At 41.9% G+C, this 17,958-nt stretch overlaps 3 protein-coding genes across 3 annotated transcripts; 1 reads left to right on the top strand and 2 right to left on the bottom strand.

The window, feature by feature from the left end:
- Positions 1-540: 540 nt before the first annotated feature.
- On the bottom strand, positions 541-4,203 carry LOC140992345 (keratin, type I cytoskeletal 18-like). Its single transcript, XM_073462650.1, has 8 exons — positions 3,823-4,203; positions 3,600-3,682; positions 3,342-3,498; positions 3,099-3,260; positions 2,889-3,014; positions 2,330-2,559; positions 1,779-1,813; positions 541-965 (listed from the first exon to the last, which is right to left on the bottom strand). The coding sequence occupies exons 1-8, from the start codon at positions 4,201-4,203 to the stop codon at positions 628-630; spliced, it is 1,512 nt and encodes a 503-aa protein (XP_073318751.1). The 3' UTR covers positions 541-627.
- A 361-nt stretch (positions 4,204-4,564) lies between these two features.
- LOC140992272 (intermediate filament protein ON3-like) lies at positions 4,565-9,199 on the top strand. Its single transcript, XM_073462571.1, has 9 exons — positions 4,565-4,726; positions 6,295-6,503; positions 6,616-6,676; positions 6,858-6,953; positions 7,067-7,231; positions 7,334-7,459; positions 7,538-7,758; positions 7,867-7,892; positions 8,931-9,199. The coding sequence occupies exons 1-9, from the start codon at positions 4,565-4,567 to the stop codon at positions 8,936-8,938; spliced, it is 1,074 nt and encodes a 357-aa protein (XP_073318672.1). The 3' UTR covers positions 8,939-9,199.
- A 554-nt stretch (positions 9,200-9,753) lies between these two features.
- LOC140992088 (G-protein coupled bile acid receptor 1-like) lies at positions 9,754-14,849 on the bottom strand. The gene is made up of 2 exons (XM_073462336.1): positions 14,670-14,849; positions 9,754-13,089 (listed from the first exon to the last, which is right to left on the bottom strand). Exon 2 carries the CDS (start codon positions 13,014-13,016, stop codon positions 11,988-11,990), a length of 1,029 nt encoding a protein of 342 aa, XP_073318437.1. The 5' UTR covers positions 13,017-13,089; positions 14,670-14,849; the 3' UTR covers positions 9,754-11,987.
- Between the last annotated feature and the right edge of the window lie 3,109 nt (positions 14,850-17,958).

Genomic DNA, 17,958 nt, shown 5'->3' with positions numbered 1-17,958 from the left:
CAAATCTGCATTCATACCACTACAACTAGAGTAACAGACTGGATGTTTTCACCATTTATGGATTCAATTATATTAATTTTGTCTTTATTTCTGATTAGTTGTCATGCACTCCTAGTTTCCTAGTTTGCAGGGGGCATTTTCTATGCAGCTGGTAATTTACTGGTTATATTGACAATGAATACAGTACATAAAACTACAATCTTAGATTAAAGTAAATTGATTTTAAACTTCTGTTCGGACAAAACAAGACATTTGATAATATCACTTAGTCCTCAAGGATATTGTGATGGCCATTTTTGACAATCTTCTGACATGTTTATAGCAATATCTTATTTTACCAAACCATAATTTGTCTTTTTTTCTGTAAAATCAGCTGTGTTACCTCAATTTTCCCACATTATCATTGCTTATTGAAGTTTATCATATGGAGGTAAATGAGTGCTAATAAATGAAAGACTGCTGGGTGACTTATTTTCTTTTTCCAAACCGAATTTATTTATTTATTTGCCGACACGTGAAACAACACCTTCATGAGCTCGTAGTGGCTTTACAGGTTTGGCAGCGACAGTAGGAAACAGTTTGATATGATACTGTGATAGAAGAAGAACAGACTCGGGCCACTTCACATTACTCCTTGGGCTTTTCTTCTTCATTATCAGAGGAGGAAGAGGAGGAGGAGGAGGAGGAGGAAGATGAGGAAGAAGAAGAGGAGGAAGAGGATGAATCTTTCTTATTTTTGGTCTTGGGTTTTTTCTTTTTCGCAGGGCCGTCGCTCACTGCCTTCTCGGTAGCAACCGTCTCGGCCTTGATCGGGTCCCCTTCCAGCTTTTCAGTGGGTTTATCTGCTTCTTCAGGGGCTTTTGGGGGAGTGGATTTGTCAGCGGGGGCACTTTCTTGCTTCACAGGGGCTTCTTCTTTCACTTCCTCCTGCTGCTCGGGCACCTTTTTCTCAGGCTTTTGCTGATCTGTGAACAAGATGAATCCCATTTTACAGTTTTCAGGCATATAAATATTCAACCTCTGCTAGAGAATCGACAAGTGATCAACATTTTTCAAACACAGGACAAAGAAAACATATTTTTTGTGATTGATTTGGTGTGATAGCATGCAATTACAGGGTCCAATGTGACAGTTTAGTGACGTGAATAGCTTAAAGGAGGCATTTGACATTTTGAGAAATAATGCCGATGAGAAGATTGACGCTACTCTCAAATCTTGTCCGTTAAATATGAAGCTAGAAACAGCAGGCATTAGCGTTAGCTTGGAGAAAAAGGATGAAATAGCTAGCTTGGTGCCGTTTGAAGGTAATAAAATTTGCCTGCATGTACCTCTCATAAACTCATAAATTTAAGTTTTTAAGATAATTAGAGAAATTAGATATAACGTGAGCTTTAGAGGCTGCTAGCAAGCTGTTTCCCTGTTTCAGTCCTTGTGCTAAACTAAGCTAACCGGCTGCTGGCTCGATATTTAATGGACAAACACAGAGTGGTGTGGATTTTTTCAGCTAACTCTTAGCAAGAAAACTAGTCAGCATATTTCTCAAAACCATCACCTTCAAAAAAGTCATGTGAGGGTTAAATTTCAAAGTTTAACTCTGCATGCAGGGCTGCTAACACAAGACGAGGGTCCAAATCTGACAAATTTATGTTTTTGGAGTTGCAAAACCATCAGTATTTTGACCCGGGTCTTTTCTTGGCAGCAGAGATAAACTTTTTCAATCAGGTCACAGCACAAACACGCCAGAGATCCTTTTTTTCCGGCAGGAATCCAGAACTTACCGCTCTGCAACGCGTCGTCTAAAGAAAACTCCAAGCTGTCGGGGAAGAGGAGGATAAGTACGCTAACGTAACGAGTGGGAAACAGGCACACCATGTTAAACCTCTAAAAGAAAGTGGTTGTTTGACATCTTGGGAAACATATTTATTAGCTTTCTTTGAGAGGAGTTAGATGAGAAGATGCTGTAGCTATTTTGTATGGTTAGCTATTTCCCCCCGTTTCCTTTCTTTGTGCTAAGCTAGGTTGAGCTAACTAGCTGTAGCTTCAAACTGTATCTGCAATTTTCTCATCTAACTCTCTGCTCGAGAGCTATTAAGTATATTTTCCCAAATGTCAAACTTTTATTAAGCTGTTTTTGTTACAATTGAAAGAAAATGCTAGCAAGTGGTGAGTTAAAAAATCTGAATTAATTTAATTTAAGTGGCAGAAATCTGTCTTTTCTTGACAAATCTGTCTGTCAGTTGTTTTCATTCCAAAAACATCAATTGCATATTAACACATCACACAGCTACAACCATCACAAAGTATTTTCATGAGCCGTGACCGTCCTCACCTTTCAGGATCAGCCGTCATGCCTTGAATCAGTTGCTGGTAGTGATCTATTTCCGCCTCCAGCTTCATCTTAACGCACAGCAGGTTGTTGTTGTTTTCCACCTGGCGCTCCACCTGAGCCCTGACCTCCTTCAGCTCCGCCTCCAGGTCCAGTATCACCTTGTTGAGGGGGCCCAGGCGTTGATTGTTCTCCACTTTGGTGTTCTTCAGGGTTTCCTCCAGATGGTGGATCTGAAAGGAAGACATAGGGTTGATTTTTGGGGTCGTATACTCCATGAAAACCTTAAAAACACAAAAAAAGCTGTGACTTGTTTGTTTTTGTTATGTCAGAGCAGATCCAGGTGGCTCTTCAGACTACAGTGAGACATGTCAGGCTTCAAGTAGCAGGTTTGTTTAATGACAGGGCAGTCAGGAATGCTTGTGAAGAGGTAGACTAACATCACGTGGGCGGTTTTATCGTTCCTGACATGATAACAGATATTTTTGTAAACATGTTCTTCTGTACACATCTGGAATAACTGCATCGAAAGGTAAAATTCTTGATTAGGCTTTAGTGTTACCGTGCTGTACAGACTCTGGATCTCAATCTCCAGAGATTGTTTCTTCTTGAGCAGATCCTTGAGCTCCGACTTCCCAGAGTTCAAGACCTCGCTGTTTTGGGCCTCCACCACCTTGATGTTGTCGAACTGGAGAAGGGAAAAGACGATGGAGGCCGTGAGATAAACAGAGGAGGTAAAAAAGAGTCGTCCAACTTCAGGGTCTTGACGTACCTTGCTCTGGTACCAATCGTCGGTCTCCTTCAGGTTCTTCTTGGCTAGTTTGTCGTACTGGGCCCGGATCTTGTTGAGCATCTCGGCCAGGTTGGAGTTCTGGGAATCGATCTCCACCTTCACCTCGGAGTCCTTGATCTTCTCACGCAGGACGTCCACCTCCTGAGACCCACAGCAACAACTTTAACTCAAATTCAACACACTCAAATTTTAATTCCCTGGTCTTTAAGGGTCAAATCTCACCTCTTTGTGTTCCTGGTTGAGGCGACCGAGCTCCTCCTTCACCAAGTCGATCTCCTTCTGGGTCTGCTTACAGTTCAGCTTGGTGTCTTCTCTGGTCTTCTTGAGATCCTCCACGTCTTTTTCCAACTCCTTCCTTGCCTCCGTCTCATCCTTCAGCCTGCACACGAGGGGAGGAACCCAAAGATGATCGACTCACACATCATCGTCTCCTGGTGTTTCATTTCAATCAACTTTGTGATGTGAATTATTGTAACTCACTTGTTCTTGAAGTCCTCATTGGCCAGTTTGGTGTTGTCGATCTGGAGCAGCAGCTTGGCATTATCTATGGTGATGTCTCTGATCTGAGGAGAGGAATTCAAACTTCTAAGATCAATATTTGGGAAGTTATTTGACTATTTTCATGAGAAAATTCACAAATGGTAAAATGGAAAATAGCTCAGAGTGAAATAACAAACCCAAAGTATTTGTTTTCATGACCAACCTTCTTCTTGAGGCCATCCAGGGGTTTCTCCACATCATCCCAGTCGCGCCCCTCTGGTGCTTGCCTCTTGGCCAGAATATCAGCGATCTCTTTCTCCAGGTCGCTGTTCTCCGTCTCCAGCTGCCTCACCCTGCCCAGGTAGCCGGACAGCCGGTCGTTCAGACCCCGCATCGTCTGCTTGTCGTCGGCGGGGGCGGCAGCGGCAGCGGGCGGTGGTGGCTGTGGCGCAGCGGCGGCGGGTGTCGCTTGCTTCGGGGTAGCGGAGTCTCTCTCCGGCTCGTTACGCATCACGTTACGCAGCCCCTGCAGGCTCGCCACGGACACCCTGGAGCCTCTTCCACCGGCTCCACCGAACATGCTTGCGGCTGAGTTTGAAGGCATGACTGCAGACAAGAGAGAGCTGGCTGGAGAGTCACCTGATGGATGTGATGGACAGGTACAGGTAGGTTTTATACCTGCTTTTTACGCACCAATCCGCCCCCCGCAAGATGCCATTGGCTCACCACTTGTGGACAAACTGGCACAGAGTCGAAATTCAAGTATTTCATGTAGATTTTTTACATTTTTTCTCACTTGTCCTCTCTCGATTGGACGCATGCAGAGCTTTGGGGAGGTGGTGGGTGGTCCTTGTCCACCTTAAAAGCAGGTGATCCGGAGGGCAGCAGGTATCCTCCTCCAGGCTCACCTGGCCAGCTTCCAGCTTCAAGCTTCCAGTCTCCAGCTCTCTGTTACAAGCAGCAGTATGTCTAAAGGAAGAGATTACAGCAGTCAGACCTACTCCCCCAGCAGCACGGGACCGACCAAGAGCTACCCGACCGGGAACAAGATCGACCCGTCGGGTAAATCCCGGGAGAAGGAAGACATGGTCGGACTGAATGACAAGTTCGTCAGGCTGATTGATAAGGTCTGTAAAGTACATTCTTATCATTAAAAGTAGGCTAGTAGTAGTCTATTATTATATGTTATAACCGTACTGTTCTGTTAAATTCATGTGTGGTTAAAGGGGCATTATGTAGTTTAATATTTACATTATTAATTAGGTAATGACACAAACTCAGAAATATGTTTTTATAAACAAGCTTTTCTCAGGAAAATAAGGTCCCAGGACACTGTTTGAAGCTAGAAGGGTGGCAGGGTCCGCCACATATAAACAAAGTTAAACAGTATGAAATTAACCTTTAAGGTCAGTTTGTTTATTTAGTTTGTTTAGGCATAAAAAAAAACATAATTCAATGAAGATCTTTCTCTTCTGATGAAAATTTCTTCCCCGAAAACTACGTAGTGCACCTTTAAATACGATATGAATACGATTGATTATAATTTATTTGCTCATCTTCAAAATGAACTACAATTATGCATTAATTGAACCAACTAAAAGGCTAGAAATAATGTATTTATTTACAAATAAATACAAATAAATACATTATCAAAACATGGAAAGAAAAATAACAGTATTTAATTGTTATTATTTTTTACATGTTTTGGGGTTTATTCTAATTATATAATATCACAATTTCATATAATTTAATGCTTGTGCACTTTTTTTGTATACTGTACTTTTCAGTCACTCAATTAAAGAGTTAATATATAAGAATAAAGTATAAAGACAATTAGTTAATAAGTTAATACTGTATATGTACAGTGATAAAAAAGAGTTAATATACGTTCATAAGACAAAGTTAATTAGTTAACAATTTAAATGATAATTTAAATTATAATTATTATAATTTAAATTATAAATAAGAAATGATGAGTACTTTGTGTATGTACAGTATGTGTATGTTTGTGAATAATAAAGTACAGATTCAGGTCTAATTAACTGGGCGGTGGATTAAATAAGTGTGTACTTCTTCACAGCCTTTTTCAAACATGCATTATTTTTTGGATAATTTCTGATAATATCTGAATCAAAGACAAAGGTTTTCTGTCCTTTCTGTTTTCATTTTGTTCTTCTTTACTTATTTTGAGAAGAGTTTGTTTTCTTTTGTATGTCAATCAATCAATCAATCAATTAATCAATCAATAATCAACAAACCTGTTCCAAGTGCCAGAGCACGACTTTAACCACAAAACCAGCCTCTGCGGTTGTGTTTAATTCTGAGGCCTGAGGCCATGAAAATCGCCTCCTTCTGCATGCTTCACTCTGGGGTGGAGATATGTGTAGGACGCCACCTTGTGGATAATAACATCAGTCTCTGAACATGACTTGAGATAAATTGGGTGGAAATGAGAGGGAAGATTTGCATTTGATAGAAGAAGTTTTCTGAAGTTTTTTCACAACCAACATAATAAAACGATGCACGTTCATGTTTGGACCCTCGCCTGTCATTATCGACACGAACCACATAATGATAACATGTCAAACTTCTAGCTACAGTGTATAATCGTTCCTTTTCAGGTTTCTCTCTCTTTGTTTTGACGTCTTCCCTTTACATCTACTTTTTATGTCCTCGCGTCCGTCTCTTGTCTCAGGTGAAACACCTGGAGGACGAGAACAAAAAGCTGGACACGAAGCTGAAGATCCTCAAGGAGCAGGAGGACTACGACGGGAAGATCGACAACATCGTGAGGCAGCTGGAGGACGAGATGGAGCAGCAGATCGACAGCTTGCTCCGCGACCAGGCGAAACTGCAGGCCGAGCTGCTCAAGAACCAGGAGGAGGTGGAGGACACCAAGAAGAGGTCAGCAGGTCACGGTGTAACTGATGAGATTGAGTTTGTCTTCTAGTTCACTGTTTAAAACCTCAATCAACTTTGAATATGTCCATTTATCACCCCGTGTTTTCTCTTTCAGCTATGAGGACGAGTTTCATAAGAAAGCTGATCTGGAAAATGAGTTTATCGTCAGCAAAAAGGTACTGAAGGTTTCTGGTGCTGCTTATTTATTCAGAAAATGTGGTTAAAACTTCAATAAACTCACTTTTTGAAGAAATTCAGGCAACTGAAATCAATTATTGGAGGCAAAATTACATCTTTCAAAGCAATTTCTTCACTTTATGCCTCGTGTGTGTGATTAATCATGTGTGTGTGAAACAGGATGTAGATGAAGGTCACCTGGAGGCAGTGGATCTGGCTCTGGAGCTGGAGGACCTGATGGGAAAACTGGACTTCCTCAGGGTCGGCTATGATGAGGTACTGATGAGTTTTATGTTACGTTATTGTCGTTAATCTTTGAATGAAACAGGCAGACAAACTGACGTTGAACATAAAACTAACTCTGTTGTGCTCATTTCTGCCCCCTGCAGGAGATCAAGGAGCTGGAGTCTCAGGTCCAGAACCAGACAGTGGTCCTGCGTGACGACAGCAAACGGTCTCTGGACTTGGACGAGATCGTTGAGAGCGTCAAGAAGCAGTATGAAAACATGGCCACCCGTACGAGGGAGGAGGCCGAGCACTGGAACCAGAAAAAGGTGGAGTAAAGGGAAGATTATACCCAAAGAAGAAGACATACTACACTAAATAGATAATATTCTCAATATTATTCACATTTTGCTCTTTCTCCCCAATATCAGATGGACGCCTTGGTCTTAAATGCAGGACAGCGTGAGCAGGATGTGCGTGATTTAAGGAGGGAGATCTCCGACCTGGTGCGCCTCATCCAGAGGCTCCGGGGCGACCTGGAAGCTCTCATAAGAAAGGTTGGGATGAAAAACACTCAGAGTTCAGGCCTCGGCGTTCGTCTTGTCAGTGTCTGATCTTCTCTGTTTTTCTATCAGGAAGAGTCTCTGAAGCAGGACATCAACGAAGCGAGGGCAGAAGGGGACAAGAACCTAGAGAAGGCCCGGGAGGACATCGGCCAGCTGAAGGAAGCCCTGAAACGGGCTAAGCAGGACCTGGCCGGGCAGATCCGCGACCACCAAGAGCTGATGAACCTCAAGCTGGCCCTGGACATCGAGATCGCCACCTACCACAAGCTGCTGGAGGGCGAGGAGCAGAGGTATGTTGTTTTATAGCACAAGCTCCTATTCAGTGTGTTCACTCATGATGCTGTTGATGATGAATTAATGCTTTCACTAACACCTGTCTCTGCTTCATCTTTGTGAAGAATGAATGACCTCATGCGCCACGCAGGTGAGAACCATTTTGTTACTTTTTTACTTACTTAGCTACTAGCAGCCCTATTAACCCTGTACAAATCTACTAATGTGGCTTCTCTTGCTTCATTTGGTTGCTTTTTGGTGTATTTTACTTTTTTCTGCCAGATGCTGGACAAATATAAACATATAGATATTTTTAATTATTTATTTTAAGCAGATCAGCATCACAATATACTCACATTACCTAATATAAAGCTGCAATATGTATGAATTTTAGCTTAAAACGTTCAAAAATTACCTAAAATTATCAACAGAACGCGACCAAATAATAGTTTTGACTTCATGATGTCATTGTATTGTGTTGCAGAGATATCTACTGAAGTTAGCATGCTAACCAGCTAGCCTTGCCCTGTCCTCTGTCTCATAATACCAAGGCAAGCCCCCAGTCTGGGCCACTAGCTGCAGGGCTAACTGAGCTAACTAGCTAAAGGCAGATACAATTAGCGATTACCCTGTGGCCAGTTCTTCCATATTTCACCTTTCAAGTTCTCAATATGCATGTCAAAATAATGTATTTTATATTATAGGATTATACTCACATATAGGTTACTTAACTTTAAAGGTGCATTATGCAAGAACATGTTGAAAAGAATTCTGGGAAATGTAGGAAATCGCGAGTGGCACACAAAAGCTAAATTTAGAGGTGCATTATTCAAATTCAAACTCACTGTTTGAAGCTAGAAAGAGGTGGCAGGGTCCGCCAAATATAAACAAAGTAAAACAGTTTGAAAGTGTGTTGTCCTTCAAGGTCAGGAGAGTTTGTTTATTTAGTTTGTTTAGGCATAAAAAGAAAAATCAGTCTATGAGGGTCTTTCTCTTCTGATTAAAGTTTCTTCGGCAAAACTACCTTTAATATAATTATGATACATGAAATAGTATTTTAAAAAGATGTAATTAAAAACTAACAAAAACGTAACACTATAAAACTCAGCATCAGTTTCATACATACCAGCATTCTCATGACTGCCTCATGTTTTGTTTGCCACTAAAATCAAACCTTTCTTTCGCTCAGATTTTTAAAAAACAAAACCAATCCAAGTCCTTACTTGCACGCAGACGTTCACCTGCCAGTGAAGCCACGAGCCCCAGAACCCACCATTGTCCCTCCGACTACCACTATCCTGGGAACCACCACTATCCCGAGAACCACCGTCGCCCCACCAGAGTACCCCGCCTCCAAGAAGCGCCTGCTGATCCGGGTGCAGGTGGAGGAAGGCAGAGTCGTGTCTGAAAGCTCCCATTACACCGATGATTGACTGTCACTGTCCATCACTCCTCTGTCTGCAGCATTACAGTAAATCCACAAAATGTGAATTAAATTAAATTAAATTAAATTAAATTAAATTGAATGCATCAAGAATCATCATGAAAGTTACTTTCAATGCAGTAATCATTATCCTCTGTGTGCTTTCTGGTAGAGTGAACTGTCTGACAGTTGCTTCTTGGCAGGTTGAGCGTCTTTTCCTAGAATCTGTGCTTGATACTCGAGACATTTTGTTTATGTCTGTTTATAAAAAGGTTTTCTTATCTTCATTTGCATTTTGCAAAGCCTTGTGGTGTTCTGTAATACCTTTGTGAGCCTGATGTTGCCTTGAATCACAAGAAGTCAAACATGTATCTGGGGTAGCAACTGCGTGCATGATATGGCTTTCCATCTTCTGAATACCCATAAATAAAGTCTCTGTTTCAGTGGGGTTACATGTTCTGCATGTGTGGTAAAGGGAATTTTTTGTTTACAACCTCGAAATGCTGTTTTTTCCCCTGAAGTGTTTCTTCTTCTTTCACATGCATTTGCATATTTGTACCTCAGATATGTCAAAGTAAAGACGAGGAAATCAGAAGGCATTGCAGAGTTTACTGTGACACGTACTTGCAATGTTATACAATTAATAAATAAAGCAACATGAACAACATGGCTGCTCTGTTTTCCTTGACACAAACACAAAGAGAGTATTCTGAGACATTTTGGGAAATATGCTTACAGTATTTGCATTGTTGTTGTGAGTTAGATGAGAAAATGAATACAGTGTCATATCTCTACAGTATACGTGTAGCTGGAGCGAGGAGACAGTTAGCTTAGCTTAGCATTAAACCTATAATTGGGTTTCATAATTAAGGGCTGTCGTAACGTTAGCATGGCACCATCCAGGACCCGTCCAACGATACCCTTAAAAACTCACTTAATAACACAGTATATCTAATTATTTTAGTCCCAACAGTGGTTAGCAGCTGCTGCCAGCCAAAGATAGAAAGCACAAAAAATGTTGAGAATCCATACCCAGTTTCGGTACAGTGTGTTTGTTAGATACAAGTCTACTTGATAAAGAAAGCATTCAGTCATTAGGAGCTGGAGCCTGAACGTCTCGTCCTGTCTTCATTTTCCCCTCCTCCTCCTCCTCTTCTCCCGGTTCTCCTCTGTCTTCAGGACACATGCGTCCATGACATTGTGATGTGGAAAACATACTGGAACATGGCTTAGCTAAAAGGGCACGGACAAAAGACATGGTGTACCCTGACCCCATGATGATATCCCATCTCTCCTTAATGTCCAACAACAGTTCAGACCTTGTTTGCTCTTTGATTTGATTAAAGTCTGCTTTCCCTCCTCGGCTCCCCTTCGCAGGCCGTCTCTTTTCCACCCACACATTTAAAACCACATTTTGATTGGGGAAACAAACAGACATTCACTGTTTAATCAGGTCTCGAATAAAAATCTAATTCCCCTTGAATGGATCTATACAGGAAACACAACTTTTAGCCTTCAGATACAATTTGCAAGCAGCAGATGTTCCTGATTTTATATATTTAACCATCCTGTAACAACTTACATGGAAGAAACCATTTTTCCACCTCGTGTCTCTTTCCTGAGTATTCACGCTGAGGCCCTAATCTTCTCATGTCCCGTATCACGCACCGTGGATGCATCCCTCTCCCCTCTTCAGCTTGCATACCAGTTTATAGATAAACACTAATGAGGGAAGCAGCAGTAAACATTACAAGCAGGTGGGTGAAGGATGAAGAAAATCTACGCCCGGTTAAACTGCTGTCTGGAGCGGACAAATGAAGATATACTGTGTACTTATTTGAGCTATATTTATAAGATGTAATGATACAAGGGTCGTTTTATTCAACTTCACCATGTTATCGTAGTGAGAATTTACGCTTAGTCCCACTCCAGTAATAATTACGGCCTTGAATTTGAACGTAGACATCAGAACTTACTCCTCTGGAAGACAAACTTTTCTGTATGTATGACCCCAACATACAGCGAGACCTATCTGAAAAAATGAAAGCCATCAGCAGAGCGAGACCCTGTGAAAGCTCATCAAATGTGCTGTCGTAATGAGAAGCACAGTGAATATTTTTATGCATTAATATTGTCAGCTCAGTGATGAAACTGTCATGTTAAAACTCCAGATACAGTTTATGTTATTTACACCCTTTTAAAAGCAGAATTTCACCGTAGCTGCTAAGCTAAAAGCGTTAGCATTCGCTCGACTGCATGTTGAGGGTGTAATTATGTATTTTCAAATCAGTTTCTGGATCTCAGGCTTCTGTAGACTTGTATTTATGCTTTATGGAGCCATCTAATGCTTTTTTTCTGAATGTTTTTTGGACTACGAAACTTCCCCTGACTTTCCAGCGACATTGGGGTGAGTAGATAATGACGAGAATTTTTATTTGTGGGTGAACTTTTCCTTTAATCTCTTCCAGATGAGGCTGTAGCGTCGTTTGAGACAGTGGCTCCTTCTAAAGCTTCGCCGTAAACAGCATTAACTTACTCATCCGTCATCCTGATACAGTAATATTTTCAATTAAGTTAGTAAAATGTAATGGTAGTCCTTCAGATATGGACAGCTACAGACAGAAATTATAATTCAAAACCCAGTGTGATGGTTGTAAAACAATATGCAGCCTTCTTTTAGGAACACTGATAAATAAATTGTGAATGAATCAATGCAAATGTGTTTTTTCTGCTGGACTGCAATATTTCTTCCTGGTGCACTTGATCAATGATGTTCATCAACCCTAGCAGCATTCAGAAACATTCACAGTCGCCAGCACTTCCTCAGACCGCCACTTCCTCCGATCCCTGCGTCCTCCGCCTCCATCTGTCTCGGAGTTTCTGGAGCAGTTTGCACGCAGGTTCTGTGTACTGCCTGTTAGCCAGGCCGAGCACCACCGGCACCACGGCCATGCTTCCTATACCGGTGCACGACAGCACGATGTGAGTGGTGGAGTTCCACTTGGTGTCGCTGATCAAGAACGCTATGCAGACGTGCATGTATATGAGGTAGGGGACCCAGCACGCGAGAAACGTCAGCGACACCGCCACCACGCAGCGAGTGTACCGCAGGTTCAGCCTCTGCTCTCGGTCTGAGGCCTGACTACCCCGCTCCACTGAGCGATGGAGGCGACAAATGTCCTTCAGCTGGCCTCGGGTGATCCACAAAACACGGCCGGTCATGCCAGCGATGGTAAGAATAGCAGGTAAGACGAGTCCATACACCTCCAAGTAGATAAAGGCATTGGAGAACACTCGCCTGTACGAGCAGCAGGCGGTTCTGTTTATCGAACAGTTTGAAAACGGCATAATCTTTTGACTACCTGCGCAGCAGTCGTTCCAATCCGGCCCGGTCAAGTTATTCCACCCAAAAGCAGGAAGGGATGCGTACAGAAGCGGTGGCGCCCACACCGCAAGCAACGCCAGAGGAAAACTGCGATGCATCCACAAGTTGTTGTAGTGCAGGGGGTCGACGATGCAAATGTAGCGCTCATAGTGGACCATCACCAGGTTGAAGAGGAACGCCAGGAAGAGGAAGTTCGGGAAAATGTGAGCCACCATGCAGGAGTTCAAACTCAACTCCCGGTTCAGACCCATTAAGGGTATGAAAGGCAGAGCGACGCCTGTGCACAGATCTGCCACCAGCAGGCTGAGGAAGAAGTAGTTGGGCGTGTTGTGGAGCTGGCGGTTCCAGGCGATGCCCAGGATGATGAAGAGGTTGGCCAGGATGATGGATGTCGACAGCGGTATGGTGATGGTGTAGATGAGCTGCTCCCCGGAGAGCAAAGCATGGGAGTCGTTGTAATCCATCATGTGTTTAATCTGCAGACTTCCTATCGCATTCCCATTTGCAGCCCGGCTCCACTCCCGTCAACGTACAGCTAGCCTGGGAAGAAGGAGAAACATTGTTATAGAACCAGAACCACGTTGTTTTCCTAAACCTAACCATGTAGTTTAAGTAACCCATGAACACTGCGACTGTACAGCAAAGGTCCGGTGCGTGTGTCATGCATGTGACATCATGTTATTTTGGGAACAGTGATGAACTGTATGTCGTTTAGGGAGTCGCTGGCAATTGACCTATTACGTCATTCTGGAAATGAAGCCGGCTGCTTTTTCTTTCGCTGGACTTTTTTGTGACTATCTAGTTTGTGGTTATTGCTCAACATGCATAAACAAGGCTCGGAGAAACTCGCAGAGGAAATGCAACTGAGCAGAGATGAAAATAGAGATTTAGTAGAAAATGTAGCAGGCAGTGGAGATTGTGGAAAGATTTGACTGATTGAGAAAGAAATATCCGTTCAGGCTGTTGGTATGAGCCACTCCACAGTTGAAAGCCAGGTCAACCAATTCCAGCGTTCAAGAGTCAACTCAAGCCTTGTCATGCTCCTATCACAGCAAACTATAACATTTATCATTGTGGATAAAGAAAGAGAAACCTTTCTTCTTTAAATAAACAGAGCGTGTTTGCAGGGACAGTGTAGTGTTCAACCTCAAAATGGTGACCAGTTTTCCAACCGCTCTCAAGTGGACGATGGAAAAGATATTTCGGATGATTTATTCGAACTGCATCTGGAGGGATGAGGAGGGAAGTCGATGTCGAGAGGAAGATTGACCAAAGTGCAGCCGGGAACACGAAACTGATAATATTTACAAGAGCAGTTGCTTCATAATATATAACACACTTTTCTCTTGGGTGACTTTAAAAGAAACTTGAACAGAGAGGAAATAAAGACATCAACAACAGTTACAGCACGACGACCACATCCTGCTGTGCTCCTTTCCGTCATCTCTTCTGACCACCGAGACAAATTCAGCCTCTTTGTTTGCTAACAGCCGAGATAAGCGCGCACGTTAATGGACGCGAGGCCGCTGTCATTCAATAATTCATCGGGTAGGACTCTGGAGTTACACCTCCCTTTGTGTCTTACTATATTTTAGAAAGTGATACACCTCGTGGAGATAATCCAACATGTCTGGCTTTATGCAACAAGTATGTTTATGGTCATAGGCGGTAAATCGCACCTATATTACACATAGTTTTATATCTATATGCTTTATGATTACGCTTTATGACATCCTGTTTATGTGTGGGTAAGTGAACTCTCTATGTGATGATGTCAGAAATTAACATTGCAACATGTCAGTATTTCAACATTACAGAGGAGTCTTATAGTATCAAAGTCCTGTTACATCTTCAGCAATTACTGACATTAAAAGCGCTTTAAATTGTTCTTTCAGCATTAGTGCGTTAAAGGATTTGGCTTGATTTTATGCTGTTATGTTGGATTTATCCATAATTTTAGTTTATTTATGTATTTTACAGCCTTTCTACAAAGAAGCACAGTTAAAATGTTACTTCACAATACAAAAAAATGCAATAGAAAAGCAATTACATGACTTAAAACATACAGAAACAGAAATACATAATGATCCGTTGCAGAATATGAAAAGTAAGTGTTTTACCTTGGGATGAACAGTCCAGTCATGTGTCTTCTGACAAAGGAAATGCTCATAAAACACAGCTTCTTATCACTCTCCTGATAACTTAAGCCTGTTCCCCTGCATGACATATCCACAAGCAGAAGCTGCAGCATCCGCCATGACCTACAGGAGCTTCTCTTCTTCTTTATCCTTTAAGATCCCTTCAGTCACAGCAGCCTTTTCAAACAGTGCGAGGAGCCGAGCGTGAGGCTGTTCCTCTCAGATACTTTAAAGGGGAAGTGCACAGCGAAGGAGGAGGAGGTGACGGCAGCTTTACTGGATGTGAGGGAGGGGTCGCTCGTTCACTAACCCTTCACCGACTAACTTTTTGCTCTTCTTTTCGTCCATTAGCTCCCTTTTTTCATCGCCGTCCAGGGCTGCAGTGCGTCTCCATGAATGGAAGAGGATGGGAAGCTGTTATCACCGCAGCATGAAAAATGATAAGAGCATTCCAGGGTAACATCAGGAGGCATGGCATGTGGTTTCACACCCTGCATGATGATCTCCAGACGCTCAGAGACAGCTCCTGCAGCATGTTACGTGGATATTAGTTTGAGAATCATGGGAAAACACGCATTCATGAATGTCTCTCAATCCTCCAAGAAGTTTACGCATACGTTTTAGCATTTGTAGCTTTCTCAGGTGAAAAATAATATTGTTTTGCAGTTTTGAGTATTTAGAAGCTGTGAAGAAACTACATTCTGTAGAAATGTGGACAGGAAAGGGAGTTTGGCATCGGTCTATACTTTTTTTTCTCCAGTATAAACATGCAGAAATAATTATGTAAACAACTGATGTAATACAGAAAATATTAAGTATCGATAAACGTAGTTGTTAAATGTTTTCTGTTTATCACGTCCAGCCAAGGAGGTTCTGTTTTCACCCGTTCCCATTAATTGGTTGGTTTGTAAGCAGCATTACGCAAAAACTACTGAATGGATTTCCATGAAACTTGAACAGAGGATGAGTCTTGGCCCAGAATAGACCCGTATTAACTTAAATAAAGGGACGGATACAGGAATTTTTACTTACGGCTTACTGTGCAGAGTAGCAGTTGGCTAACGCTCTCAGCAAGAGAGTGAATAAGCTTATGTAATTCTCAAAATGTCTATTTATTTAAATCCGGCTATGTGTTTACAAGAGAAGCCACCTTTTGTGTAAGGTTAAGTTGCACTTATATAATTTTCTGACCCAATCACTTAGTCATTTGGTCTAAATACTCTTTGTAAAGCATGTCCGGAGCAGCTATACTGTATGTAAGTGAGTTAAAACAAATGCTAAGATGTATTTGCTTCCTTTATTTGGCACATGACCAACATAAAACATATACATACAACAGTGTGTACGTCTGAGTTCATAACAGCTGTCACACGCCGCTCATATTTAAACACAGCGTTGGATGGAAAGCCAGCGGTGACCTGTTTTGTAAGCCAAACACGGAGGACTCCTTCAGTGATAGCACGGAGCAGACGTGGTGCTGGTAGAGATGGACGAGCTCCGGTCAGATAATGGTTTTAAACAGAAACGTTCCTGCGCCTGGGAACATCTGGGAAGACACTAAGCAGGGAGGACAAGCTGGACATGAGAGCACAACATCTCAACAATACAAAGGAGAAGAGCATCTCGGCTTTCCTGGAACACCGGACGCCTTACTTAACACAATATCTGTAATGATATAGGTTAATCTTGTTTTTTTCTATAAACAGTGGAAAAATTTTATGTGATATCATTAATTAAAGGTACATTCAGTCATCTACAGACATCTGCAGGCAGAGAAGCTCAAAGCTTTCTCATCAAGTTAGCTAACGTTAGCTAAAACCTGTGACACCTTGCTCCTGAAGACACTTGAATTGTCCTGAATTCAAATATACATATATATATATATATATATATATATATATATATATATATATATATATATATATATATATATATATATATATATATCTCCTATATGTATATACATTTGAATTCATAACATAACCCTAACCCATAGCTCCAAAAATACTGTATTTGCTACAGCTATCTTTGGCCGTAGATAGCTGCTGTTAGCTAATTAGCTCAGTTAGCCATGGGGGGTTTTTTTTTGTTTTTTTTTAGGAAATATCGATTGTTGTTTTTTACTTAAACAGGCCAGAAAGTGAGCTGAAAGCTACAAGTCAAGGAAAAAAGAAACAAAAAAGAGCTATCTTTGACTGTAGCTAGCTGCCATTAGCTAATTAGCTCAGTCTTTTTTGTATGTTTGTTAATTTTTTCAGAAAATCTCAGCCTTTTTCTTTAAACAGGCTAGAAAGAGAGCTGAAAAGCAGCAAGTTAATACAAAAAAAGTAATTTTTTTAAAAAAAAAGTGCTATCTTTGGCTGTTGCTACCTGCCGTTAGCTAATTAGCTCAGTTAGCCTTTTTTTGTTATTGTTTTTATTTTCAGAAAGCCACATGTGAAGTGATATATACATTTGCTCCTTCAAAATTATTTATCAGTCACTTTGGTAACTGAATCTCTGTTATTACCCTGGTCTCTGGCTGCAACATGCTTTCTCCCTGAGTCGATTTTTCTCAAACAGATGTATTTTTAATGGGTTTGCCTCCTCTTCCTCCTGACATGTTTACCTTGGCACCTGCACCTGTGTCTCTCTCTGCTCCACCGATTTGTTCGGCATCTGTTGTCAGCGCAGCGGCGCTCGGAGAATATGAGCTGCAGTTTAATGGATCAGGCTCGGGCCCCCGTCGAGGCCTGAAGGTGATAATCCTCTAGGCCACTCCTAGCCTTTGTCTTCACACCGGCTGACCTTTGAGGCCAAACACACTGCTGTGACAAATGAGGAAAATATCCTGCTGCTACTGAACACCACACGTTGGCAGGTGTTATTTTCCCCTGGTCGCCAGTTGAGCTCCACTGGATTACATTTGTGTAACAACATTACGTCTTTATTTTGTTTTGTGCTTCATCTTCTGTCCTTTGACTCTGCTGGCAAAAAGCAACCAAACATGTTTGAGTGTGCTCGTTTTTTCCTGTCTGGATGAGTTATGCATGTGCACATGTACAATGACTGCGTGAGCTGAGAGTCCAGGTAGGAGGAAGAAGCACTTGTGCACAGGATGCTGATGTTTGTCCTCATCGTGACAGACAGTCAAGCGGAGAGAACAACAATGGAGTAAGGAAAAGAGCAGTTTTTTTGGCCTTGAAGCAGCCGTTGTGTTCGGATGTCATTCTTCAACACGCGTATATTTTACGTTAGCAAACACTCAGCCACACTTACGACCAGCTGCTTG

The sequence above is a fragment of the Pagrus major genome, chromosome 24, assembly GCF_040436345.1.
Source record: "Pagrus major chromosome 24, Pma_NU_1.0".
NCBI classification, from domain to species: domain Eukaryota; kingdom Metazoa; phylum Chordata; class Actinopteri; order Spariformes; family Sparidae; genus Pagrus; species Pagrus major.
The sequence above is the reverse complement of the archived record's forward strand: the minus strand, read 5'-3'. Positions and strand labels throughout refer to the sequence as shown.